Source organism: Lissotriton vulgaris, chromosome 9 (assembly GCF_964263255.1).
Source record: "Lissotriton vulgaris chromosome 9, aLisVul1.2, whole genome shotgun sequence".
In the NCBI taxonomy this organism is placed as follows: domain Eukaryota; kingdom Metazoa; phylum Chordata; class Amphibia; order Caudata; family Salamandridae; genus Lissotriton; species Lissotriton vulgaris.
Window position 1 is genome coordinate 436,381,674 of NC_141697.1, and position 26,735 is coordinate 436,408,408.

Genomic DNA, 26,735 nt, shown 5'->3' on the forward strand with positions numbered 1-26,735 from the left:
GCCGCTCCAGGTCCCGGTCCCGGTCCCACGGGAGGTCGAGGGACAGGTCGCGAGGTCGGAGTCATCGACGCTCCGGGAGTGGTCACCGATCGTCTGGATCCAAGTCCTCAGGTAAGAGGCATGAGAGGTCGGAGCGCCACCATCGGTCCTCCGACCCGCCCCGACGCTCGCTCGATGCGGCCGGGGGTTCGGGCGACACCGCCCACGCGGCTCCGCGGGAGTCGCAAGCGTCGCCGCCTGCCCCACACCTTCGGGTCCCTGGGCACGGCGCGTCGCAGGAGGAGGTCGAGAGGTACCTCATGGCCATGAGGGCCCTCCCTCCTCAGTCGGTTCCCGTGGCGCCTTCGGGCCGATCGGCTCCGTCTGGAGGTCCTTCCGGGTCGGGCGCTTCGGCCCCGACGACGTCGGGTGCTTCGGGCCCGGCGCCGCTGGCGACTTCGGTCCCGGCGCCGCGCGACCTCGCTGGATCCGGCTCCGGATCCGGGACCTCGCCGGTCGACCTTACGACCTCACCGGCGCCGTCCCTTCAGGTGTCGTCCCCGGCAGCCGTAGTGGTTGCCGACCCCAATGCTTCCTACGGTCCGCCTCAGGCGTCGGAGGGGCGCCGCTGGGCGCCGATTCCGTCGGCCGTCGGAGAATTCTATCTCCACGAGGAGGCCCTGGCTGTTCATCCTGGTCTCCAGGAGCTGGGTGACGAGGAGCAATGGGAGGGGTCCGAGGACCCTCTGGCACGTGATTGCCAGTCACATCAGGACTGGACATATGAGCTTGGGGAGGCCAGTGGTATTGACACCTCGCCAGACACTGGATTTACATCGCCCCCGACTGTGGCTTCGGAGGCGGGTTCTGCTTACAGCGTAGTGTTGACGAAGGCAGCTAAGGCCCTAAACCTTGAGCTCCCCGTCGCGGCCGTGAGGACTAATCTCCTCACTGAGGTGCTCAAACAGCAGTCCGGCTCCGCGGAGCCCCTTCTGCCGTTCAATGAGGCCTTGTGTGACGTTCTGCTGGGCACTTGGTCCAAGCCCGCCACAGGTCCCCCTGTGGATAGGAACGTGGCCAGACGCTACCGCCCGGCACCGGGCGACCCTTGCTTTTTGTCCACCCACCCCACCCCCGAGAGCCTGGTCATCCAGGCCTCCACTTCCCAGACCGCATTCCCGACGGCCCCGCCCGATCGGGAATCCAAGAGATATGAGCAGTTCGGGAAGAAGGTCTTCTCGTCTGTGAGCCTAGGGCTCCGGTCAGTCAACACCAACTGTCTCTTGGGCCGCTACACCCACACTCTGTGGGACACGGTTGCGGAGGTGCTGCCACAATGCTCTGAGGAGGTCAGGGCTAAACTCAGCCAAACCCTTGCGGACGGCCGAGATGCGGCACGATTTTCCATCCGGTGTGGGCTGGATACCACGGACTCACTGGGCAGGGCGATGGCAACGACGGTGGCGGTTCGACGCCACGCCTGGTTGAGGTCCGCCAATTTCTCGGCCGATGTCCAGGCCACTCTCCTGGACATGCCGTTTGATGGCCGTCGCCTCTTCGGCGACAAGGCAGACCATGCGCTGGAACGTTTTAAGGACTCCAGGGCCACGGCCAAGTCCTTGGGCCTTGCGGCCCCACGCCAGCAATCGGGTGCCTTTCGCTCCTTTCGTGGCCACGGAAGGGGCGCCCCACCACGGACCGTCAGCCACGCGCCGCAGAATGTTCAGCAACGCGGTGGCGGCCGTGGGAACCGCCGTGGCGGTGGTCGGGGCCAGCGGCGAGGCCAGTCCACACCTCCCTCAGCAGCCCCCGCATCAAAACCTTCCTAGTCCGAGTTTTCAGGCCCATGTGACGCCTGTGGGAGGCAGGGTTCGCCATCACCTCTCCCACTGGCATACAGTCACTTCGGACAGGTGGGTGCTGCAAATTGTCCGAAGGGGTTTCTCCCTCCCCTTCGAGTCTTCCCCTCCATCCATGCCACCCCAATGCCACCGTGTGTCGGGGGATCACTTGCGACTTCTGCAAGGGGAAGTTTCGGCCCTCTTGGCCAAGAGGGCCATCGAGCGCGTTCCTGGGCCAGAAGTAGGACGTGGCTGTTACTCCCACTACTTTCTGGTACCCAAGAAGGGCAAAGGGGGCCTACGCCCTATCTTGGATCTGCGGAACGTGAACGGCTTCCTCCGTACGGAGAAGTTCAAGATGCTCACTTTGGCTCAGGTCCTGGCTGCCCTGGACCCAGGAGACTGGATGGTAGCGTTGGACTTGCAGGACGCCTATTTCCACATCCCCGTCCTGCCGGCCCACCGGCGTTACCTGCGGTTCACGGTAGGCCACGAGCACTTTCAGTTTACCGTGCTCCCCTTCGGCCTTACCAGCGCCCCACGGGTGTTCACGAAGGTGATGGCGGTGGTCGCAGCCCATCTGCGCAGGCAAGGGGTGTCAGTCTTCCCCTACCTCGACGACTGGTTGTTGAAGGCGGGCTTGCCCCAGACAGTCGTCAGCCACCTCCAGACTACGGCCGACCTCCTGCACTTGCTGGGGTTCTCCATCAATGTGCCGAAGTCACACCTGTGTCCCTCTCAGAAGCTCCTTTTCATCGGAGCGGTTCTCGACTCGGCGCAGTTTCGGGTTTACCCACCCGAGCAGCGGGTTCGGGATATTCAGGCTCTGATTCCTGTCTTCGGGCCGTTATCCCGGGTCTCGGTCAGGTTGACGCTGCGGCTTCTGGGACTGATGGCCTCCTGCATCCTTCTGGTGCGTCACGCCAGGTGGCGGATGCGGGCTCTGCAGTGGGACCTGAAGTTTCAGTGGGCCCAGCATCAGGGCAACCTGTCCGATCATGTCCTGATCTCGGAGGGCACTGCGAGACAACTGCAGTGGTGGCTCACGGACCGCGACTGGGTCAGTGGCAGACCCCTCTCTCTACCCCAGCCGGAGCACGTAGTTGTGACGGACGCGTCCCTCCAGGGCTGGGGAGGCCACATGGGAGAGGCGGAGATCAGAGGCCTCTGGTCTCCGGCGGAGTCCCGGCTCCACATCAACCTTCTGGAGCTGCGGGCGATTCGTCTTGCACTGAAGGCATTCCTCCCCTCTGTCAGGGGGAGCGTGGTGCAAGTGTTCACCGACAACACCACCGCCATGTGGTACTGCAACAAACAGGGCGGTGTGGGGTCGTGGACCCTTTGCCAGGAGGCTCTGCGCCTCTGGCAGTGGCTGGAACATCAGGGCGTGACTCTGGTGGTTCAACACCTGGCAGGTTCTCTGAATGCCAGGGCGGACGAACTCAGCCGCCGGTGCATGATGGATCACGAATGGCGTCTGAACTCGGACGTGGCGCAAGGTCTCTTTCGACAGTGGGGAGAGCCTTGGTTAGATCTATTCGCCACAGAAGAGAACGCGCAATGTCAGCAGTTCTGCGCGTTGGAGTTTCCAAGGCGGCACTCGCTCGGAGACGCTTTTCGTCGCGAGTGGAGCTGCGGCCTGTTGTACGCCTTTCCGCCTATACCACTTCTGCCCAGAGTGCTGAAGAAGATCAAGCGCGACCGGGCCCAGGTTATCCTTGTGGCTCCGGACTGGGCTCGAAGATACTGGTATCCCGAGCTACTCAGCATGTCAGTCGATCCCCCGATTCGTCTGCCTCTTCGGGAGGACCTTCTGTCGCAGCAGCAGGGGACGGTCCTGCACCCGAACCTGTCCAGTCTCCACCTACAAGCTTGGAGATTGAGCGGCGGCAGTTGAGGCCATTTGACTTGCCTCCCGAAGTCTGTGACATCATTCTGGCAGCCAGGCGTCCCTCCACTAAGTCGGTATACGCCTGCCGGTGGAATAGATTTGTGGCATGGTGCGCAGCAAAGGCTGTGGATCCCCTCTCTGCACCCCTTTCGGAAGTGCTGCTCTTTCTTCTTTCCCTTGCCCAGCAGGGCTCTGCTCTGGGCACTCTTAAAGGGTATCTCTCTGCTCTTTCAGCCTTCTTGAGGCTACCTGATCAGCCTTCTTTGTTCAAGTCCCCTATAGTGAGTAGATTTCTGAAGGGCATCACACACATGTTCCCTCCTGTTCCCTTCGTGATGCCCCAGTGGGACTTGAACCTTGTTCTCACCTATCTGATGTGTGCTCCCTTTGAGCCACTTCATAACTGTCCTCTTCGCCTCCTTACGCTGAAGACGGCCTTCCTGGTTGCCATCACCTCTGCCAGGAGAGTGAGTGAGCTCCAGGCTCTTTCTTCTTCTCCGCCTTTCCTGTCTGTTCACCCTGATAAGGTGGTGTTGCGTACACGACCTTCCTTTCTGCCCAAGGTTGTCACGGCCTTCCACATCGGGCAGTCCATCACCTTGCCCACCTTCTTTCCGCCTCCGCATCCCTCGAAAGAGGAGGAGAGGCTCCACCGTCTGGATCCAAAACGTGCGCTCTCCTACTACTTGGACCGCACTCGCCAATTCCGGGTGGATGACCAACTCTTCGTTGGTTACGTGGGCGCGAAGAAGGGAAAGGCTGTACACAAGAGGACCATCTCCAGGTGGATCATCTTGTGCATCCAAGCATGCTACTCCATGGCGAGGAAGGAGCCCCCGGCTGGATTGCGGGCTCACTCCACTCGGGCCACGGCAACGACAACTGCCCTGGGCCGCGGTGTCCCCCTGCAGGACATCTGTCAGGCAGCCACGTGGGCCTCGCTGCACACGTTCGCAAGACACTACTGCCTGGACAGTCAAGTCCGGAGGGATGGCTTCTTTGGCCGTTCCGTCCTCCAGGACTTTCTGGTGTGATATTGGTTCGCAGACCCACCACCGCGGGGTTGGTATTGCTGGGGTATCTATTCTAAGGTAAGGAATCTATCACTAACGTGTCTCTTTCAGATGCACAAGTTACTACTTGTGTAACGATATATCTGTAAGAGACATTAGTTAGTGATAGATTCCTTACCGCCCTCCCATCCTCCCCGTTCTGCGAACCGATATTTAGGGTTAAGGTCATCCCCTTTCAGGGCCCTAGTTTCATGGCACCAGTGTTAGTTCTATCATGGCTCTGCGTATCTGGCGCGGAAAAGCTGTGTTATCAGAACTGACGTCAGCGCGCATGGGCGCCGTCTATATACTCCGATGACGTCATCCCGGCGCTCACGACGCCGACGACGGACGCGGAGCCGCAGACGACGCCTAACAGCGCGCAGGGGTATTGCTACGCAAAAATTTCCGGATCCAGTCTGACGCCTGGGGATATTCTAAGGTAAGGAATCTATCACTAACTAATGTCTCTTACAGATATATCGTTACACAAGTAGTAACTTGTGCATCTGGGGGTACAACTAGACTTCGCAACGCATTTTAATGCCATCGAAAAGAAGGGGATCGCCTTGCAACACATATTCAGCAATCTAGCAACCAGACTTAGAGGCCCTGTGTTCAATCTGCTCTTAAACGTAATGAAAGCAAAGTTACTGCCAACAATATCTTACGGGAGCGTATTACATCACAGGAAAAGTGCACAGCTGAAAGAAAAAATACAAACAAAAATCTACAAGCGTGTATTTGGTTTGCCAATTAACGCATCACCCGCACAAGGGCGACTTGAATTTGGCCTGCTAAAAAAATATGAGACTGTCAAATTTTGGTACGATGTCTGGATGAACCAGGAAACAGACATTTATCGTGCCATGTGGGAGGCAATCCATAACAGTCCTAATTCCCAGTATGCCAAATTTTTAAAACTCTCTCTAGAAACAACAAAATTGGCCCCACTTTGGGAAACCAGGCTTTCGGTACCATTGTTCAAACAAACAGCAAAGGCGGCGGCCAGCAGGCATTCGTTACTTAACGATAAGTCATCCTTGAGTCATTGCGAACATGCCTGGATGACAATACAATCATATTGCTGGTTCCGGCAGCATATCTACCACTTGCCTTCTCAGCGCATATCAAATCTAGATATCTTACATTGAGGCTGGGTAACCTCTCAACAAACTTTGACCAACCAAAATGGCGGATGCAAGAAAATAAAGGGTGCGAATTGTGTGGAGCATGAAAACAAGACTTAATTCATCTGATCTGCATCTGTCCCGCCATGAATTTGGAACGCTGGAGCAGACTAAAGGCTAAGTTCAATGAAATTGGAGCACGTACCTGTCGGTCTGCTATTATACAAACACTGTGCTCCGTGGATCCTCAACTTATTTGCGGAGCAGTACAATTCATAACTAATTTTGAGAAAAAGAGAGGAACCGTGGTAAAGTCTTAATTTCCATCACAAACTCGTACAATTAACATGACTGTTCTCCCTGTCCCAGACATGGCATCTTTTAAGCACGAGATTAATTTTTACAAATTTTATGACTCATTACTTGTTTATCTGCCGTCTAATGTTCATCTTCTGCTTTTTATATATTCAGGTATTTTATATTTTTGTTATGGTTTTAATTAACTGTACAAATAAAGAGTTTATTTAAAAGATTGTGCTGGCTTCAGCGGCCTTAGACCTGGCTGTCCTCTGTGGTGGTCATGACTACCTCTAGTTTCTTCTTGATCGGGGTAGTGAGCATAGGTAGTGGCATTAACTCTGGGTTTATATGGGGAACACTCACTATGGCTGCTGAGGACCCTGCAACCAATGGTTCGGAAGCCACAAAGGCCTAATCTCGTCATCTTCCCCACAATGGGGGCGTTGTTGCAAACTAGTGCACAGAGGTTACCCAACCTTCTCCTCCGCACCTATGTGCTCTCAGATGCGGATGCTGGCTATTGCAGGCTACGCAGGTTATCCAGGTAATGCAGGTTTTGCCTCTCACCTCTGGGTCCTGGTCACTAGCCGAGAGCCTAGGGCTTGATGGCTCGTGGCTTTTCTGGTAGGCATTTGATGGCTGGGCTGAGGAGGGCTGGGGCAGGGAGGTGAGGTGGGGAGCAGAATCCCAGCCAGGCGAGAACCAGCTGTTCCTCTGGAGCACAAGAGGTGTCATCCCGGCCGCCGCCTTGTGACTCCAGGTCCGACAGCAAGCAGCACCTACTGTTACCCGTCGTTCCCAGTCTCCGCTTTTACAACTAGCGAGCCACCGCCAGTGAGGCTGGAAATGGGAGACCGAAAAGCCCAGCCACTGGGAGAGGTAGGTAGGTGGGAAGGCTGGGCAGGACCAGGTGGAGTGCTGAAGACTGTAGGCTGTAGTGTAGACCCTGTGGGAGCTCCGGGAAAGCAGGCACCAAGCAGAATCATGGTCAAGCAGTCTGATACGCGTGACACCAGTACATCAGACGTCCAATGACAAGAACGCACCAAGCATAGTCCTGTCGATGCCTGCCACTCTTTCTGTCTGCAGAGTTTTCACCAGTCTGACAGCCAGCCTCTCCTTTCTGAGTAGTAGTATTGTACTTCTGGTAATAAGGTACAGGTTTTCTGTGCTGCATTCCCGATGGCATGTCCACCTCTATGGGCATGAACAAAAGAGGCAAACGGATGTCAGTCATTGGTTAGCACCATACATGGTTCTATGATGTAATTTGCGGGTAGTTGCCGGAATATGGTCTGGGCTTTGTGCCACCTGTTGGTGTTAAAGTGCTGTTTCGAATTATTCCAGATCCACTCTGGCACCTGGAGAAGATAGAAGGTGCTAGTGCGTTTCTCAGAGGTCTGTGGTCGAACGGCGGGGTTGCTAGTTACCAAGGATGCTTTATCTTTATTCCACTTAATATCTCACAAATCAGTTGCCATACAATCCCTTACCCTTTGTCTCACTCAAGCAGGTTCTGTTTCATCCCTGCTTTTTCCCTTGGTTAATGTACTTCTGTCATTCTCTAATTCCTCTTCCCCTTTTTTTCCTTTTCTCAATTATTCTAGGTCTGAATCTTTTATTTATTTTTTTGCAGTATCAAATCACATTTGCATATACAGCAGTGGGCACAACATATATTACTTAACCCAGTGATATCGACCAATTGATCGAGGAAAAAAAACACCTCAAAAACAAATATGGACGTAACCTCCGGAATCCCTGGGGTTCCCACTACCTACAGGATTTAGGCAGATGTCTAGACAAGAAAAGGGGGTGGGGGACAGCAGGTCCCCAAGGATACGGAGCGCCCGGCAGGGTAGGGGAAAGACAGGCTACTGGCCAGCACTGGAGGCCTCCGCGGACCCAGGGCCGGCAGGAAGCGTGGGTGAGGCAGCGCCACTAGAGCGGGAGCGAGAAAGCGGATAAGCAACTAAGGGACCCGAGATGTCGACTGGACGGGACCTTGCAGGCATTAAGTCCCAGAATTCAGAAAGGAGAGTGTGACAACAAGAGGCATCTTCCAACCAACTCTCGACTCTGGGAGCAGGACGGCGGCCCCAGCAGATGGCCACCCGTCGCCTGGCGAGGACCAACAGCATTACAACGAGACGGTGTGAGGCATCGTGGCAGGGCTTTACGAAACCGAGAAGACACAGGGAGGGTTCCGGACTCACCACCGTGCCAGTAATGTCGGAAATCGCGAAGCACACCGATCGCCAGAAGTCCGATACCTTCGGACACAGCCAAGCTAGATGAGCAAAATCCGCGGCCGGCGCAGCACAGCGCATGCAGTTATCATCAGGTAGAAGCCAAAGTTTGTGAAGCTGCACTGGGGTTCGGTACAGCCTATGCAAATATGTGAAGTGAATCAAACAGAGACGGTAGTTAGGCGATAGCTTCTTTGGCTGGCCACAACAGTACAACCAATCCGCCCGCGAGATTTCAACTCCAAGGTCTTTGCTCCAAGCCACTCTGGCACAATCAGAAGAAATAGGGGCGGACACCAAGGTCAGAGCGTATACGCGAGTCACCAATTTACGCGGGGTCGATGTCAAGTAAATGCTATCTAAGGCCGGCATGGTGGGAGGAGGTTGTGGAAAGGAAGGATGCATCTTCCGACATGTGGCGCGTAACTGGTAAAAGAGAAGCATGTCCTGTAACCCGGAGTCCTCCGGTAGGGAATAGAAGGTATTCCCCGGATAAAGGTCCGAGATCGTCGCCATCCCCAGACGCCTCACCACGGCCGACAAACTACGCGCCTGAAGTGAAGGAAAATCCAGGTGATCCACAATGCTGATAGCAGGGGGGGGTGCCAGAAAAGTGGTGGAGAGACGACCAGGCCCAGTGCAGCGTTGCAACATAACCTGTCAGCAGGCTTGTCAGGTTTCAAAAGCAAGGTTATCAACGCCTCACGGAGCGAGGGCGGGAAAGCCCAGTTGTCCAGGGAATCGTCATACATTGCAGCCAGGTGAGGCACCGGAATGCCAGCGTAAGTTTTATAAAATGAGGGTGGTAACCAGTCGATGCCTTGGGCCTTATCACCAGGAAGTTTGCCGATGGCCGCTAGGATTTCCTCCCGAGAGAACGGCACGTCAAGGAATTTGCAATGATAATCCTCAAGCCAAACTAACGCAATGGATTCGAAATATCGATCTATCTCTAGACGCATCTGAGGAGCGGCAGCAGAGTACAGCCGGGAGTAATAGTCAAGAAAGCGAGATTGTATTTCCACCGGGAAGGTGGCCCTACCAGTGCCTCCATCACACAAGGATGTGACTTATGAAGCTGCACCCAGAGGGCGCAGAAGATTGGTAAGTGTACGCCCCAGGCGATCCCCTTCCCCAAAACGAAATGCGCGACCCTCCCTGCTCAAAAAGGACAACTCACGCTCAGCTTCCTCCGAGAATTCTGTGTGTTTTGCACGGAGGAGAGCAAGTGTCGCAGGACTAGGGCAGGCCGCCTGGGCCTTATCCAGCTCCTGAATTTCCTCCTCGAGCTTAGCCAATGTGGAACGAATAGAAATGTAGCACTCCTGCTTGCTTAGAGATACATTCGCCATGAATCACAACCTTGAATCCCTCCCAGAGGGTGGAAGCAGAGTCTACGATGCCAGCATTGGTGTCAAAATAATTAGTGATGGCGGTCTGAATATCTGCACAAATATACATTGTCGCGGAGAGCATTGTAAGGGAGGTGCCAGGTGAAGGCCCTGTGTGGGGTAAATAGAGGACGGATGCGAATCTGGACCGGCGCGTGGTTGGAAAAGGTACGAGCCAAATGCATTGCGTCAGTTAGCCAGGACAAGGCGTCCGGAGTGGCAATTCAGAAATCAATGCGCAACCAACAACCCCGGGCTCTTGAGTAACAGGTGCCCTCTTTCTCTTTGGGATGGGAGAGGCCCCATACGTCATAGAGCATTATCGAAGAGTATGGCTAAAAGGGCTGTAGTGGCGCTCGGGTGGGACGGGAGAGTCCCCGATCTGACCAGGGAAGCAGAAATGGCAATATTAAAGTCTCCACCCAGAGGACGGCAGCAGGGCCGCAAGAGGAGATGAGGTGCCACACATGCCTGAAAAATTCAGATAGTCACAATTGGGCCCATATACCGCAGCAATTTTAACAGGCTGCGCAAACAGCACCCCATTGAGAATCACATATCTACCTTCAGGGTCCTGCATCGCATGAATGGTTTGCCAGGGCAAGCCCCGACATATCAAAACCGAAACTCCTATAGCTTAGGATGAGTAGGTAGCAGAATGGACCTCCCCCAGAACCGAAAACGCAACCTGGAGACAGTCCCGGGCAAAAGATGCATCTCTTGCAGGAGACAAATATCGACAATGTGCCGCTGCAGATGGGAAAGGATTAACCGGGCTTTACGATCTTTTCAGCCCCGGATGTTCCAGGACCAACACATAATGTCAGTCATGACAGACGAACAACAGCAAAGGCCGGTTATACGCAGATTACTCCTCCGGGAGCGGGCCTCTAAGTCCTCATTCTTATCCCGGATTATGGCTAGTGACTTGTCCATTTGTAGTAGCTTCTGCCGGTCCTGGGGGGCGGCGTCCTACGCATCAGAGACCCTAGACTCTACATGCAACAGGCGGTTGTCATGGGAGTCCACACGAGACTTCACCTTATCAAGGCGAGCCGAGAGCAGGTCCAGCTGGGCCGCTATTCCGGTGACCGTGGACTTGACATCCAACATTATCGCTTTGAGATCATCTTCACGGGTCGGTGGGACCTCCCCACCCCCCGCAGCAAAGTACGCACCCGCGATCTCCTGCCTTGAGGACCTCCGCAGCTCAAAAGCTATCTTAAGCTGCTTAGGATCGCTCTTTCCCATCTCGGAAATCACTTGTCAGTCACAACAACCCTGGAGTGGAGGCGAGGGCAAGCAACGGAGCAGCCACACAGCACTCCGCAGGAGAACGGAGGCGAGAAAGGGAGCGAGGGCCACCGGTCACCGTCCAGGGGAATTACAGAGGCAGCCCAGGAGTGGCCACCGGGAGCAGAAAGCGGTCCAAGGCGTACCGTCCGCCACCGAGCAGGTACTGAAGACCTGCAAGCCGGCGACGTTCAATGTGCAAAAGCAGGTGGTCAATGAGGGCCCGGTACCTAGCAGATCAGATGGAGTTCCTCAGCAGCAGACCACCAAATCCTGACCCCACCACTATCACACTGTCCCAGGGTGAGGGCCAATGCAGGACAAGAAAAGGAAAGATCACCGCCAGGCCCGCCGTACCAGCAGAAGGCACCACACTTGCAGAACGTAGCACAGAGCAGGGCGAGGTGGCACACCTGCAGCAGAGTGGATTTCAAGGCAGCAGGTGAGGCAGCGCAGGTGACGCCACGATAACCTCGAGGAAACCGGTGGAGGCAGCAGCAGTGTGATGACGGGCAAGGTGGAAGGTCCAGACCACCACCTCTGGTACCCCCAAGCAAGTAGGGGGGCCGCACAGCAGGGATCCAGGGCGGGAGGCAGCAGCGGGTGGCAGCAGGGAGGGACCTCCAGAGGTAGAGCCTCAAGCAGCACAGCGCCCCACAGCCAGGATCTGCCAAATGCGTGGGAGAGCGGGGCCCGCAGAGGCCCGAAAGCCAAGTCAGGAAACTCCGGCGTGGGTGAACCAGGTCCCCGGAGATGGAATGAGCCCGAAGCACTGGAAGTCAGCGGCAGCTCCCACTACAGCCAGGCCCCACTCCAGGCGACACGGGTCACGGAGGCCGCCCCCGCAGCCTGTCAGCTGTCCGCAAGTCAGACCGCTCAGCAGCAGGCCCAGGACCTGAGGCAGGCAGATGGAGAACAGGCCCTTGGCGATCCCGCAGAGGAGGCAAAGCTGCTCAAATGCACTCAGGCCCTGGGGGTCAGCGCCCACCATGGGGAAAGGCACCGACGGAGGAAGCGAGGGGGGCCCACTGCCGGGACAGCCAGGCACCGCCAGCACCGTGGCCCGAGCAAAGGGTCGCAGCGCCACACCACCCGGCCGCCCACAGATGGCCCCCACCCCGCAGTCACAACCCCGGGCAGCAGCGCGACTCCCTGTAAAGAAGAATATTATATCCAAGAAGGAAGAATCGCAGGTGTAGATTTAAATCCAAATGGGTTTTATTCCAATTAGTCACAGCATCGTACGGGAGCGCCATCAGCTCTCAGGTAAAATATCAGTTCAATGAAAAACACAACAACTGTATGTTTAAACTGTAAGAGCATCCTCGAGAGATGCACCTTCAAACACAAACATGTTTGAAAGTACACTCTCTGCGAGGATGCCAGAAACAGAACGTGAATGACTTAGAACACATAGCAAAACAATAACATCACGAGAACGTGAAACTAAAAGAAAGACTATACCTTACATCATCTACCTTCCTATAATAAACAAAAATGCAAAACCAAAACAAATACACTAAGACATATAAAAAATCCTTAAACCTTGTTTGAATGGAACAAACCGGAATTGGCCTAAAAGGTTCATACATTTCATTTGTAGTGGAAGACATTTGAGAAAACATTGGAGTAAAATGCAAATCCATACCTGCTGACTAAGTGGAAGGTAAAACAGGAAAATAAAGAATGTTATTAGGATGATCAGAGAGTGAACCTAAAGAAAGATGTGAACATACATCATAGGGAGAATCAGATTTGTAACAAAGAATTCTTTTAGCAGAATTATTTTAGCTATAACCATGAAAATGCTTGAACCATGAACATTTTCACAAAAGCCCTTTTACACCACCACCCCTTCTTTTCAATAAAAACCGGACATTTTGAAATCTTCATAGTCCTTCATAGAAAATTGAACAGAATAAGAAGAAACATCAAAATACTTCTTTTGCAAGTTTCTACTATAATATACTTTAAGCTTACCAAAGCCGAAGTAAACTCCATGCACACATTCCACTGATGCCAAGCGGGAAGAAAAAGGTGGTGTCCCTTTATCTGCATACAGCAAAATATTACTTAAAATGAAAAGTTCCTGCCAAACCTTGGCATAAATTTTGAGGACACCCAATAAGACAAAGTGTGTGCACCAACTAAAAAACCCTTAGGTTTTTCAAACGCACCCAAACAAACTAATGTTTTTATAGTTGAACAATTCCTCCCTGCAGAGACTCATTTAAAACTGAAGGTAATTCTAAGGTGTTAATATTAACATGTTGCATACCAGATTCTAAGGGAACCACATCAAACCCTGAAAAAACATCATGTTGATCAGTATTCTCAAGTGTTGACACTGACCTAACGTGTACAGTAGGCCTAGCCCTGCACACACTATTAAAATGACCAAACTTCTGACAGCTTGTACACTTCTTCCCTAGAGCATTGCTCATGGGACTTTTACTTAGATGTGTTCTTGATCCACACCTGAAACAAAAAGTGGTATTACCTCTCTGCTGAGGTTTACTAATACTATTCTTAAAAGACACAGCATTAACAGAAACATCATTCTGCACAAGGTTAACAGGGGAAACATTTTCAAGCATAATACTTTTTGAAGAAACAATACTCTTTTCGATACTTTTAGCCATATCAACCACCTCAGCCAATGTTGGATCCCTGCAACTCAAGATTCGTTCTTGAATTTTTTTATGGCAACAACCATAAACAAATTAACCCCTGATGTAAATGTCTAGATCAGCCCCAAAGTTGCAATCAGCTGACATGTTCCTCAAAACTGAAATGTAGTCTTCTACCCTTTCCTCCAGGTTTTGCTTTCTCTTTCTAAAATTAAAACGCTCCAGAATGAAATTCGGAAGTTCCAAAAATTTCCTATTAAGTCTTTGAATTGCATCTCTGTAAACATTCCAGCCCTCACCTCTTCCTGAAGGTGGAATTGAAAGTGGTAAGTTATCGTAAACGTTTCTACCAGCTCTCCCCAAGTGACTATAAAGAATAGCAAGCTTCCTTTCAGGAGCATAATCCTCTGCATCAATTGCCACTAAATAATTCTCGAAGCTTCTAAACCAAGTTTTCCACGGTTCCACAGGTTTTCCATTAACAGGTAAAAATTTGTTCAGAATAATCACCTGTTGATGATTAGCCATGTTTTAAAATAAATAAAATACCCTGAAAATAAGATCGTTTGTAAATATGCTTCAATATACTATCCAGAAAATTTAAATAACTTTTGTACTCTTCCTTTCTTTTAGCTTTTAACTGCAGACTTGAAAATGTTAAATGTCTTTAAAATGCTGAATGTCTTTAACATGCTAAATGTCTTTAAAATGCTAAATGCCTTTAAAATGCCCAAGAAGATGTTTCCAATCTCCTTACCAGCAATGTACCAGTCTTTTAAATGTCAAGTGTCTTTAAAGAGCCAAAGGAGCTATTTACAGCCTCCTTCCCATGAATGTATTTTACTTTTGAAATGTAAAATGAAGACATAGTAAGCTCTTGCGTCTTGCACTCTTTCTGTTTCTTCAAATTTAAGTAAAAGCAGTCTTTTAAAACTCCAAAGTTTTTCAAATGCTCAAAACAAAATTCCCAACCTGCTTTACTGAATTAAAAATCACTTGTGAAATGTCAATTTAAAACTTGCACATACCATTGTGAAGATCTTTCAAAGGAATGAAGCTTTTAAAAGATTTCCGTCTAACTGAACGCTTGCGCAACGACTTTCAAATGAGATGTTACCTTACAGCAAAATCACTCGTGCGCTTAGCGTTTTTCTTAAGAAATCATCTTCAGAATCTAAATACCTCCGTTGCGCGATGACGTCATCGCGATCTGCCCTTGCGTGGTTTGAGCTCAAAGAGCTCTGTGTAAAATCACGTATCTGGTCAAAAATCCATAAATCGATGAAAACAACACCTTCAACCTCTGTTCAAAAAGGTGAGTGAAACACACGCGTTTCTCTTAAAAATGAGCACAGTGGAACAAATACATTCTTGGAAGATTATCGTTGCTAGAGAGAGTAACGATCCAAGAAATTAGTGAAAATGCTGAAAATGGTTGAAATTTTCCCAAATCCTGTCGCCAAATGTAAAGAAGAATATTATATCCAAGAAGGAAGAATCGCAGGTGTAGATTTAAATCCAAATGGGTTTTATTCCAAGTAGTCACAGCATCACACTGGAGCGCCACCAGCTCTCAGGTAAAATATCAGTTCATTGAAAAACACAACAACTGTATATTTAAACTGTAAGAGCATCCTCGAGAGATGCACCTTCAAACACAAACATGTTTGAAAGTACACTCTCTGCGAGGATGCCAGAAACAGAACGTGAATCACTTAGAACACATAGCAAAACAATAACATCACAAGAATGTAAAACTAAAAGAAAGACTATACCTTACACTCCCCAGAGGGGGACGGGAGGACAATCCTCGTAGCTGGGCCCAGCACACACAGCAGGCTCCCCTCCAGGCAGGCACAGCGGCCCGCAGGTTTGCACCGGTGCAGGGGACCTACGCTCACCACGATGCCAATATCTTTGTCCAGCGGGCCAGCAGACACACAAAACCACTCAGGTAGGTGCAGGACAGCCCCTGGGGTCGGGAATCAGTAGAGTAGCGCCCAGCAGGGTGCGATGTCTGGAGGATAATGACAGATTTTTTCGCTTGGCCGGCAGAGCCCACTAAGAGTGCGGCAACTTGCAGCCGGCCGAGCCACGCCCCTCATTCTAGGTCTGAATCAGATGATAAAAACAAAGTCCATTCAAAAGAGAGCTCTAGTAGAATCCAACTGAGACATCCGGTTCATATCCTTTGTCCTTAAGTTGTGGAACTCTCTTCTTCTGTACTCTCCCTACCTCCTTCCTTTTCCTGCCCTCTTAGAAATCACACCTTTTTATTAATCCTTTCCCCAAAAGATTTTGTAATCTCTTGAGTGAAGCTACTCTGCTGTGCATTCCTTACCTCTCTTATTTTATGTTCTGTCAACGATGTACAGTGCTTGGGCGCAAGTGCTTGATAAATAAAATGAAATTAATTTCTAGAGACAAGTGTAGAAACACCGAGCACACTAACCGATCGAACACTGTGTAAGAAAGGTGTCTGTATAAAAGTAGCTGTGGCTTTGAGTCACCATTTTTACGCATCACAATGCTTTAAATATATATTTTTTCCTTAAGCGCTATTTGAATGCAGTAAAATTGACTATCGTTTGGAATTTTCTGTTTGTCTAGAAAGCTTGAAAAGTATCATGGTCAAAAATATATTTAAATTAACATGCTTGCAGCACTTACAATTGTACTATATGTTTGTCTTAGTCATAGATTTTTGTCTGACCAGGACGCTGGTTTCAGATGAGGACACAAATTATCAGAGTCTTCGATTGAGTTGGGCTTCCAAGACTAGCTGTAATCAGCGAAAAGGTAGGTCAAGTAGTACTTAGTCACAAAATATTTAAATAAGCATTTTATGATGCAATCACTTAATTTAATTTGATCTGGCGCATTTTCAGTATGTTAGGATAACACTTCAGGAACTCTACTGTGGAATAAATTGTGGTATAAATTGCTTCTTTATTTTGTACTCATTTTATTACCTACTAAATGGTGAAAAACTGCTGTTAAATAAATGAAACTGCAATGCTTTCTAATAGCATTCTGTCCATATGCTGAACACATCACGCATTCCAAATTTCGTATGTCAGATAAGTAAGAGCCAGTCGCTGGGCTTGGCATAGCACCTTCCTCCTCTTAATCACCCATCTTCTGTGATGGATTGGTGTCAGTACAACGCGCTCTTTTACGTCGCATTTCGTTACAACGCTGATTTTACAACGCAGGATCCATTACATCGGATGCCATTACAACGCATGGCATTACATAGCAGATGCTATTACAACGCATGGCATTACATCGTAAGTATAGGTAAGTATTCCTTTTTTTAAAAATGTTATTAAGTTAATTTAATTAATTTTATTTAAACAATTTAATTAAAATACATTTTAAAATAGTCATTAATTTATTTTAATAAAATAATATCTATTTAATAAATGTAATTTTAATAAAAATTGTAATTAATTTAATTTAATTAAAATAATGAAATTAGTTTTATGTACATATTTTTAAAATTGAAATGAAATTAAATTAAAATTATTAATTTATTTAATTTAATTAATTGAATTAAAAAATGTAATCAATGTAAAATAATTAATTTAATTTATTAAATATATTTTAATTATTTTAAAAATGGTAAATATAATTTAATTATCCCTAAACACAAACCTACCCCTGAACCCTAAAACACCCCTGTACCCCAAAACCCAAACCCTGCCCTAAAACCACCCCTGTACCCCAAAACCCAAACCCTGCCCTAAAACCTAAAAACACCCCTGTACCCCAAAACCCAAACCCTGCCCTAAAACCTAAAAACACCCCTGTACCCCAAAACCCAAACCCTGCCCTAAAACCTAAAAACACCCCTGTACCCCAAAACCCAAACCCTGCCCTAAAACCTAAAAACACCCCTGTACCCCAAAACCCAAACCCTACCCTAAAACCTAAAAACACCCCTGTACCCCAAAACCCAAACCCTGCCCTAAAACCTAAAAACACCCCTGTACCCCAAAACCCAAACCCTGCCCTAAAACCTAAAACACCCCTGTACCCCAAAACCCAAACCCTACCCTTAAACCTAAAAACACCCCTGTACCCCAAAACCCAAACCCTACCCTAAAACCTAAAAACACCCCTGTACCCCAAAACCCAAACCCTACCCTAAAACCTAAAAACACCCCTGTACCCCAAAACCCAAACCCTGCCCTAAAACCTAAAAATACCCAAACACCCCAAAACATATACCTCAGTACCCCAAAACATATACTCCTATACTCCTACTTAATAAAAAAATTACTTAAATTAATATATTTAATTTATAATATTTAAAAACATAAATAAATATTTTTATTTATAATTAATAATAATTAAAACAATTATATAATATTAAATAAAATAAAAAATAATTATATACTTACCAATACTTACGATGTAATGGTATGCGTTGTAATACCATCTGCTATGTAATGCCATGCGTTGTAATGGCATCCGATGTAATGGATCCTGCGTTGTAAAATCTGCGTTGTAACGGAATGCGACGTAAAAGTTGCGTTGTAAGTGTTACATACCTCTGTGATTCCTCCTATAGGGTCAGCAGGACCGCACTACAGCCAGATGTATTGTTGGCTTCTGCTCTGCCCCCATAGTTATAATCTGATGGTTCCCTCAATATTCATGTAACTTTTCAAGCGTGCCTCAGTTGAGTCCTTCAAATGTTTCCCTTAGCTTGACTCCGGTAAACCTCTCTAGTCTAGCTCCAAATTTCATAATAGAAGTCCTAATGTAGTGCTGGAACTTGGTCAAAGTTGTTTTGGCCTACTGCTGTCAGATTCCAAAGACCTTTACTTCGTCAGTTCTCTTCCCCAATGACTGAATCGCAGTTTGTGCCACCACACTTATGACTGGCAGTGAACATGCTTTCAACTGCTGTTGCGTTGTTCTCCACATTGTTAAATCTTATTTGTAGTTTGTTTAATGATACCATTGCCGTCTTTGCTTCCTTGTTCCCAGGACCCCACCAAGTTAGCGTTTTTGGTGGAAGTAGTCATGCAGTGGAGGATGTTCCCTAGCGGTTGGAATTGTTTTGCTCTGTGTATTATTCCATCAATGGGGTTGGCACTCCAAAAATTTTCCAACCCTATGTGTTGACCTTTTTTAGTGAGCTCTTTGTAGTTGTGGAAGCTTCACCACCACCAGTAAACATTACTTGAGATGCTTATATTTGTGTCCGCTTCATCTGCCAAGGTGATGGCTTGCTTGAGCCTGCATCCCCAAAAGATAATCCCAGTCTACCTTTTGCACTGCTGAAAACTCACTTCTCTGCCAAGAATAGCACTCTTTTCATCTTAGATCTGTCAGACGACGGGAAAAGACAGCTTGACGGAACAGTTTTTTTGAGTGGCCATGTCTCACAATCTCCTGCTCAGCCCTTGAAATGTCATTTGAATTCCATTGCACCTCTGTCTCTGAAGGGTCCAGTAACAGTCCCACGGGCTGAGAAACACTGGCAGTACAGGAAGCTGTGATACAGGGCTCAAAATGAATTGGCCTTCCCTCGGCTTACCCCCTCAAGCTTCTGGAATGGGAGAACATCCAGAAATCAATCGTTTATCATTGTTGACGTTCCAGTATATTTTCCATAGTTGCAAGAAAGACGATAGTACCTTGCTCTGGCGCTCAAGGTTAAAAAATTCATGATGTTGGATAGTAGCCTAAAAAAACTATATTTTGGGAATCATCTTGGGAATCAGAATTGTGCATTGAGTGTATCTTTTGCATTTGATAGTCAAAGCAGTAATAGAGTAGCGATTCTGCCTTAAGTAGATTGTGAATAAAACAAAACTTCGAAGCTATCGTAAAGGAAAGTTTTCAGTTCTATTAAGGATATGGAGGTGAGGCTTACGCTGTTCCTGCTTCTCTTTATATTAACAGCCGCCACAAGGAACATTGTATGTCAACAAACTACACTTTCCATAAACACCAGGGAAGGTAGAAATAAAAGAGCAATCATCTAACGTACAATCACTACACAGTTCATCCAAATAAAGTCTTTTGTCACTGTTATTCCCCCTCCTTTCTTTTTTTATATATGTTTTTATTGAGTTTTAAAACTTTCCCATTTTTGACTGTTGAAACCGTTTGCTACAACATGTAGTGACAAAAATACAGTGTACCTAAACTTGACATCGCGCTTTAAAAATGTTACTGCAATCGGCATGGTGATATATTAAAATGCACATTTTACATTTGGCTGGCCACTGCATGCACGGCTCATTGTTACATATGTTCTTTACAGGGTTAATACATTGCGAGTATCGCAACAGATCTACTTCAGCTTAGGTTCCTCTGTCGTAGTGTGCATGCAATAATAGAGCGGGGGAAGTAAAACAACGGGGTCGGGATACAGACCTTGGAAGAGCGCTGGGGCATCCCCCGTGGTTGCTGATACTTGTGTATGTGCGTATCGCTTTTTTCGCCCCCGCGGTTTCTTCGGACAATGGTGTCTGGCAAGTGGTCATTACATAGCAAAGTCTAGTGTCTACAAGTGGTTTAAGGTTGCTGGACGCATGCGCATGGTTACCCTACCGTGTTGGTTGTTTGCAAGGGCTGACCTGATTGATCGGCACATTGTTGTAATGTTGCCAGAATTGCTTCCCAGCCTGCAGAGATAGATGTCTTCCTGAGGCCCATTGTTTCCTCAAATTGCAGTGCTATTCCTTCGGCTCTTGCCCATGCAAGGGTAGAGTGCCGCCAAGCTTGTATATGTGGGCGATCAGGTGCTTTCCAGCATTTTGTGATTAACCTCTTAGCTGTCAGCCTGCCCAGGTCTAGGGATCTAGAGGTGGCTTTAGTGTTTCGTGTCCTACGGAACATGTGTAGGAGGTATGTTAGCCAGTCAAAGGGTATCGCTCTTTCGGTGCAGGCGCATAGTGTGGATGCTACCTCCTCCCAATATGCTCTCAAACTGGCGCAGCACCAGAGCATGTAGCAAGCCTGCCTCTACAGCAGCACACCTGGGACAGGTAGAGTCAACCCGGTGGAAGTATCGGTTAATGTTGGCTGGTGTGAGGTACGCCCTCTGTGTGATGTACTATTGGATTTGTCTAAACCTAGAATTTCTGGGAATCTGTACTGGGCTGACCAGTGCCCGCTCCCATTCTTTATTCCCCCTCTTTCTTGATGCAGTGATCCATATCACCCGGATCTTATATTCTTTTTTAGCTAAATCATTATCTGCGGAGACAAACAGTTTACAAATTGAAGTCCCACCCAAGGTTGATATCAATTAATCAGGTTAAGAACACTTCTTTGACATCAAAGAAAAAACGAAACCGTACTTACTCTGAATGAAACATGACATCCCAAATTCAATCCAAAGTAAAGGGTGGGGTCTACTGGTCACCAATCAGTGGGTCGAAGTAATCTTGCCCTTCGTGTCTCGAATCGAATTGAAAACTTTTATTTAAGATAGATAGGAGGTTTTGCATTCTATGTCGGGACTGGAGGAAGGTTTTATGCTAGTTTAAAGGTTACTTACCAACAATGGAGCCATATCTAATACTGGCTTCAATAGAAGGTCTTAAAGGTGGAATTGGAAGACCAGTCAGCGGCATTGATAATATCCTCCAGATCTGCACCCAGCCCAAATGCTTTAGAACCCATGACAACTCTTGCAGAATGTGCACCAAAAAGACAGATGTTAATACCTGCTTCCTGCATCACCTGTCTGACCCAACGGGCTATGGTTTGAGAAATAGCTGCCTTGAAAGGCTGCCCGAGGGAGATAATTAGTTATGTCTCCTGGGGGATCTTCGCTCATCTGTTATTGTCTCATTGGCTTTAATGCATCTTACAACAGAAAGTTTCGGACTGTAATGAAAGGATGGATAAGAATTTACACTGAAGCGTGTCTTTGTGAGTTTTGAAACATGAAATGTAACCCTTTTTAGGGTGTAAACTCTACCTGTAATTCCCAGTGCCCGGACATCCGAAACTCTGCAACAGGAAACTAAACAGAGTAACATAGTTAACTTACCATAAAACTCTTTCCTAGAGAGGTATTTAATATTCTGCCATGAGAGAAAAACACGAAGCACTTGAATAATATCCCATCAAAATAAATATCTGGGTTCCGGGGCAACAGATAATCGCATGCCCCTCAACAACTTCCGCACCAGCAGATGTTCCCCAACAGGAAGACCTTCAATAGGGTCATGACTAGTAGAGAACGCGGACCGAAAGGAGTTTACTAACCTTTAAGCCACTCCTTTACCTGCCATATCAGAAAGAAAGTTCGGCACTGAGACAACACCAGAGACTACGGGATCCAGGTCCCATTACATTCACCAACTTTTCCATCTGTACCAGGAAGACTCAGCGGTATTGGCGTACCGTAGAGGACGCCCATGCCTTTGCAAGGAGGTTTTAAGCCTGTTGTAAAAGGCCCAGGACTTGCCATCGTCTCCGATAATCCGCCACGCCATAAGACAGAGAGACTGTTTCATCACTGGGCTATTGTGATTCCCTGAGGGATCTTCAGGAGAACTGGATAACGGGGGATAGAGGCATTGGAGAATCCTCCAAAAAGTTTCTTCAGAGCAGTATACCAAGTTTGAGATTCCCATATGGACGTCACAGAAACTAGATTCACCTATTATTGCCACCGTACTTGTACCGAAAACCAAGGTATCATTGAAAATGGGGGAAATGCATACCCCTGCTCCAGGCTCCAATCCTGCAGAAATGCTTCTTTTGCTACCAGCAGATCTGCAGTCAAACCGAGGAACCGATTCAGCTGGTGGTCCGGATGAGATGCTAAGATCCACCATAAACTGACCCCATCTGTGAACCATAGACCTGAAGAGTTTGGGGTCATTTTTCCACATGCTCGAATCTTGGCGGTATCCGGAGCTCCAGCCTGCCACCGTATTGAAAGTACCTGGAAGGAGGTTCCACTGTCACAGAGACCTTATGGGCAAGGTCCGTGGTTCCCAAACTGTGCGCCGCGGCACCCCGGTGCGCCGTTATGCGTTGCCAGGGGCGCCCCGGCACAATGTGGGACATTACAGTGGAAGCACTAGACATGTAAAAATGACACCTGCATAATCGTTATAAACCTGCCACTTTAAGGAAACAGGAATATAAAGAAAGGGTAGTCTGATCTGTAAGCAAAATGCAGAGTGGAGCTGCAGGGGCTCTTAGAAGGGGTGAAACAACAGCAAGGCCTCGTTAACATGCAAATGGTCTTTAAAAGACCTGTGAAGTGCTCGGGTGCAGCTGCTTGTGTGCCCAGGAGGCCTTATCCACAGGCGGCCACACACAACTGGGAGGGGGGGGGGGGGGGTGCTGAAGGTCTTTGAGTTCAGTGGGTGTGGCATGCCTGAGTCTGAGGGCACAAAGAGAACAGGCATGGAGATAATGGATAGAGGGCACGAAGGGAGCAGACATTGAGGAAAGGGGCAGTCTCAGTGCACGAAGGGAGAAGGCATGGAGGGAAGCGGCAGTCTCAGGGCACGAAGGGAGAAGGCATGGAGGAAAGGGGCAGTTGAAGGGCACAAATGGAGCAGGCATGGAGGAAAGGGGCAGTCTCAGGGCACGAAGGGAGAAGGCATGGAGGGAAGGGGCAGTCTCAGGGCACGAAGGGAGAAGGCATGGAGGAAAGGGGCAGTCGAAGGGCACGAATGGAGCAGGCATGGAGGAAAAGGGGCAGTCTCAGGGCACGAAGAGAGAAGGCATGGAGGGAAGGGGCAGTCTCAGGGCATGAAGGAAGCAGGCATGGAGAAAAGGGGCAGTCTCAGGGCAAGAAGGGAGCAGGCATGGAGGAAAGGGGCAGTCTCAGGCAGTCTCAGGGCTCAAAGGGAGCAGGCATGGAGGAAAGGGGCAGTCTCAGGGCATGAAGGGAGCAGGCATGGAGGAAAGGGGCAGTCTCAGGGCATGAAGGGAGAAGGCGTGGAGGAAAGGGGCAGTCTCTGGGCACGAAGAGAGCAGGCATGGAGGAAAGGGGCAGTCTCAGGGCAGGAAGGGAGAAGGCATGGTGAAAAGGGGCAGTCTCAGGGCACGAAGGGAGCAGGCAAGGAGGAAAGGGGCAGTCCCAGGGCATGAAGGGAGAAGGCATGGAGGGAAGGGGCAGTTTCAGGGCACGAAGGGAGAAGGCATGGAGGAAAGGGGCAGACTCAGGCAGTCTCAGGGCACGAAGGGAGAAGGCATGGAGGAAAAGGGCAGTCTCAGGGCACGAAGGGAGCAGGCATGGAGAAAAGGGGCAGTCTCAGGGCACGAAGGGAGCAGGCATGGAGGAAAGGGGCAGTCTCAGGGCACGAAGGGAGCAGGCATGGAGGAAAGGGGCAGTCTCAGGGCATGAAGGGAGAAGGCATGGAAGGAAGGGGCAGTCTCAGTGCATGAAGGGAGAAGGCATGGAGGAAAGGGGCAGTCTCAGGCAGTCTCAGGGCACGAAGGGAGAAGGCATTGAGGAAAGGGGCAGTCTCAGGGCATGAAGGGAGCAGGCATGGAGGAAAGGGGCAGTCTCAGGGCACGAAGGGAGAAGGCATGGAGGGAAGGGGCAGTCTCAGGGCACGAAGGGAGAAGGCATGGAGGAAAGGGGCAGTCTCAGGGCATGAAGGGAGAAGGCATGGAGGAAAGAGGCAGTGTTAGGGCAAAAAGGGAGCAGGCATGGAGGAAAGGGGCAGTCTCGGGGCACGAAGGGAGCAGGCATGGAGAAAATGGACATTCTCAGGGCACGAAGGGAGAAGGCATGGAGGGAAGTGGCAGTCTTAGGGCACGAAGGGAGCAGGCATGGAGAAAAGGGGCAGTCTCAGGGCACCAAGGGAGAAGGCATGGAGGGAAGGGGCAGTCTTAGGGCACAAAGGGAGCAGGCATGGAGAAAAGGGGCAGTCATAGGGCACGTAAGGGGCAGTCTCAGGGCATGAAGGGAGAAGGCATGGAGGAAAGGGGCAGTCTTAGGGCACGAAGGGAGAAGGCATGGAGGGAAGGGGCAGTCTCAGGGCACGAAGGTAGAAGGCATGGAGGAAAGGAGCGCCCTCTGGGCACAAAGAGAGCAGGCATGGAGGAAAGGGGCAGTCTCAGGGCACGAAGGGAGCAGGCATGGAGTTAAGGGGCAGTCTCAGGGCATGAAGGGAGAAGGCATGGAGGAAAGGGGCAGTCTCAGGGCATGAAGGGAGAAGGCATGGAGGGAAGGGGCAGTCTCAGGGCACGAAGGCAGCAGGCATGGATAGAAGGGGGAGTCAGAAGGCACGTATGGAGTATGGCATGGACAGAAGGGGTAGTCGGAGGTCACGAAGAAAGGAGGCATGCACAGAAGGGGCTGTCTGAGGGCACGGGGGCAGGCATGGAGAGAGGGGGCAGTCAGAGTGCAACAGGAAGTACACCCGAGGTCGGGCTTACATCCCCACCCACCCGTCCACCGGTAAAAAAAAATGGGGGGGGAGCCATGGCCAACTGCCAATTAGGTCAAGGGAGCCACGGGTCAACAACGTTTGGGAACCACTGGGCAAGGTAGTATTCCTAGAAATCTCTGACCAGGTCCGACAGCTTTTGATCTCATCCCCTTAAATGACTGATGTAACAGACCGCAGAAACATTGGATTTTGTCTTTGGTCCAACACCGGACTCCAAAAGAGCCACCCAGAAGCTCCAGGTAATAGATGTGAAGGGTTCTTTCTTGAGAAGGCCAACTTCTGCCTGTGGGTAACTTCCCAACGAGGGCGTTCCAGCACGTCACACTGGCGTGCGATGCAATGATCAGGTCAGGAGTGAAGCCGAATAGGACTGCCGTTCCATGAGTCCATGTAGGAGAGCCACCACAGCATCTCCTCTTTTGCTTCCGGGGTGAGCTGCACCAGCTGAGCCTGAGACTTTCAGATGTAATAGGGTGCGATATCTGCGATAGATGTAATAGGGTGCGATAATATAGGCGTCCCAGAAAGATCGCCTGGATGGAGGAAGACAAAAGGCCCACGATCTGTGCCACTTGGCAAAGAGATGTCTTGGGTTTTGCCAAAGTTTTTGTAACATCTGTCTGATCTTTGCAAATTTCCTGGAGGGATGGCTGAGGAACGACTACACTGAGTTGATGACAAACCCTAGGAAGCTAAGGGACTGAGTTGTGAGGAGATGCCAATTCTCTGTATTTATGATGGAGCACAGGGATTCATGGTGAGAAACCGCCTGCTGCAGGTGTTAGGAAAGACGTTGAGGACTTAGGTCCATTAACAGAATGTCATCGAAGGAAATGATCATTCCCTGGGCCCACAAGTGCTTAACTACTGATTTGAGCACCTTGGTAAAGCACCAGCGAGCTGAAAATAGACCAAAAAGTAGGGCAGTGAACTCAAACACCTGACTAATCTACTGGAACTGTAGGGATCTGTGATGTGGAGGATAAATTGGAATCTTAAAGGTTTTGTCCTCAAGATCAAGGCATATCATTCAGTGGCCAAGATGCAATAAGTCCCTCAAGATGTGAATCCCCTCCATCTTGAAATGGCTATATACTAACCACCTGTTGAACTCTTTGAGATTGTTAACTGGTTGTTGAACCCCAATTGCATTTCTCCATTTGAAAAAGGTTGCTTAGTAATCCACGAGGATGAAGGTGGAAGGGAGTGATGGTTTGCTTTGCTAGCAATTGTGAAATCTCCAGATCCATGAGGATGGAGTCTGGCTGAGAAAAAACTAAGGGGCGTGGATGATGATGATGAGGTGGTGACGTGAAGGAGTAAAATTATATTTGGATACCTTGGACGGTCTGCAGTCGCACATGAATTTAAGATAACCTCCCTCCAATTGTCCAAGATCAGTGTGCCCCCCCCACCTCCATGTGAGAGGGAAATGTTGGACTCAACGTTAGCACATCCTTGGCTGGACTTCACTCTGCGAGCATCACTGGAACCGCGGGGGCGCCCTGTGTCTGGAGGGGTAGAGGACTCTGAATTGACTGGAGTCTTGCCACTGCATCCATCTGCCTTGACCTCTGAAA

At 49.5% G+C, this 26,735-nt stretch overlaps 1 protein-coding gene across 1 annotated transcript in view; it reads left to right on the forward strand.

The window, feature by feature from the left end:
• The window catches only part of TDRD9 (tudor domain containing 9), a 2,495,642-nt gene that overhangs the window by 795,694 nt on the left and 1,673,213 nt on the right, over positions 1-26,735 (forward strand). Inside the window, exon 13 of the mRNA XM_086937885.1 lies at positions 16,451-16,555. Coding sequence (XP_086794011.1) covers positions 16,451-16,555 — 105 coding nt within the window. The remainder of the gene's footprint in view (positions 1-16,450; positions 16,556-26,735) is intronic.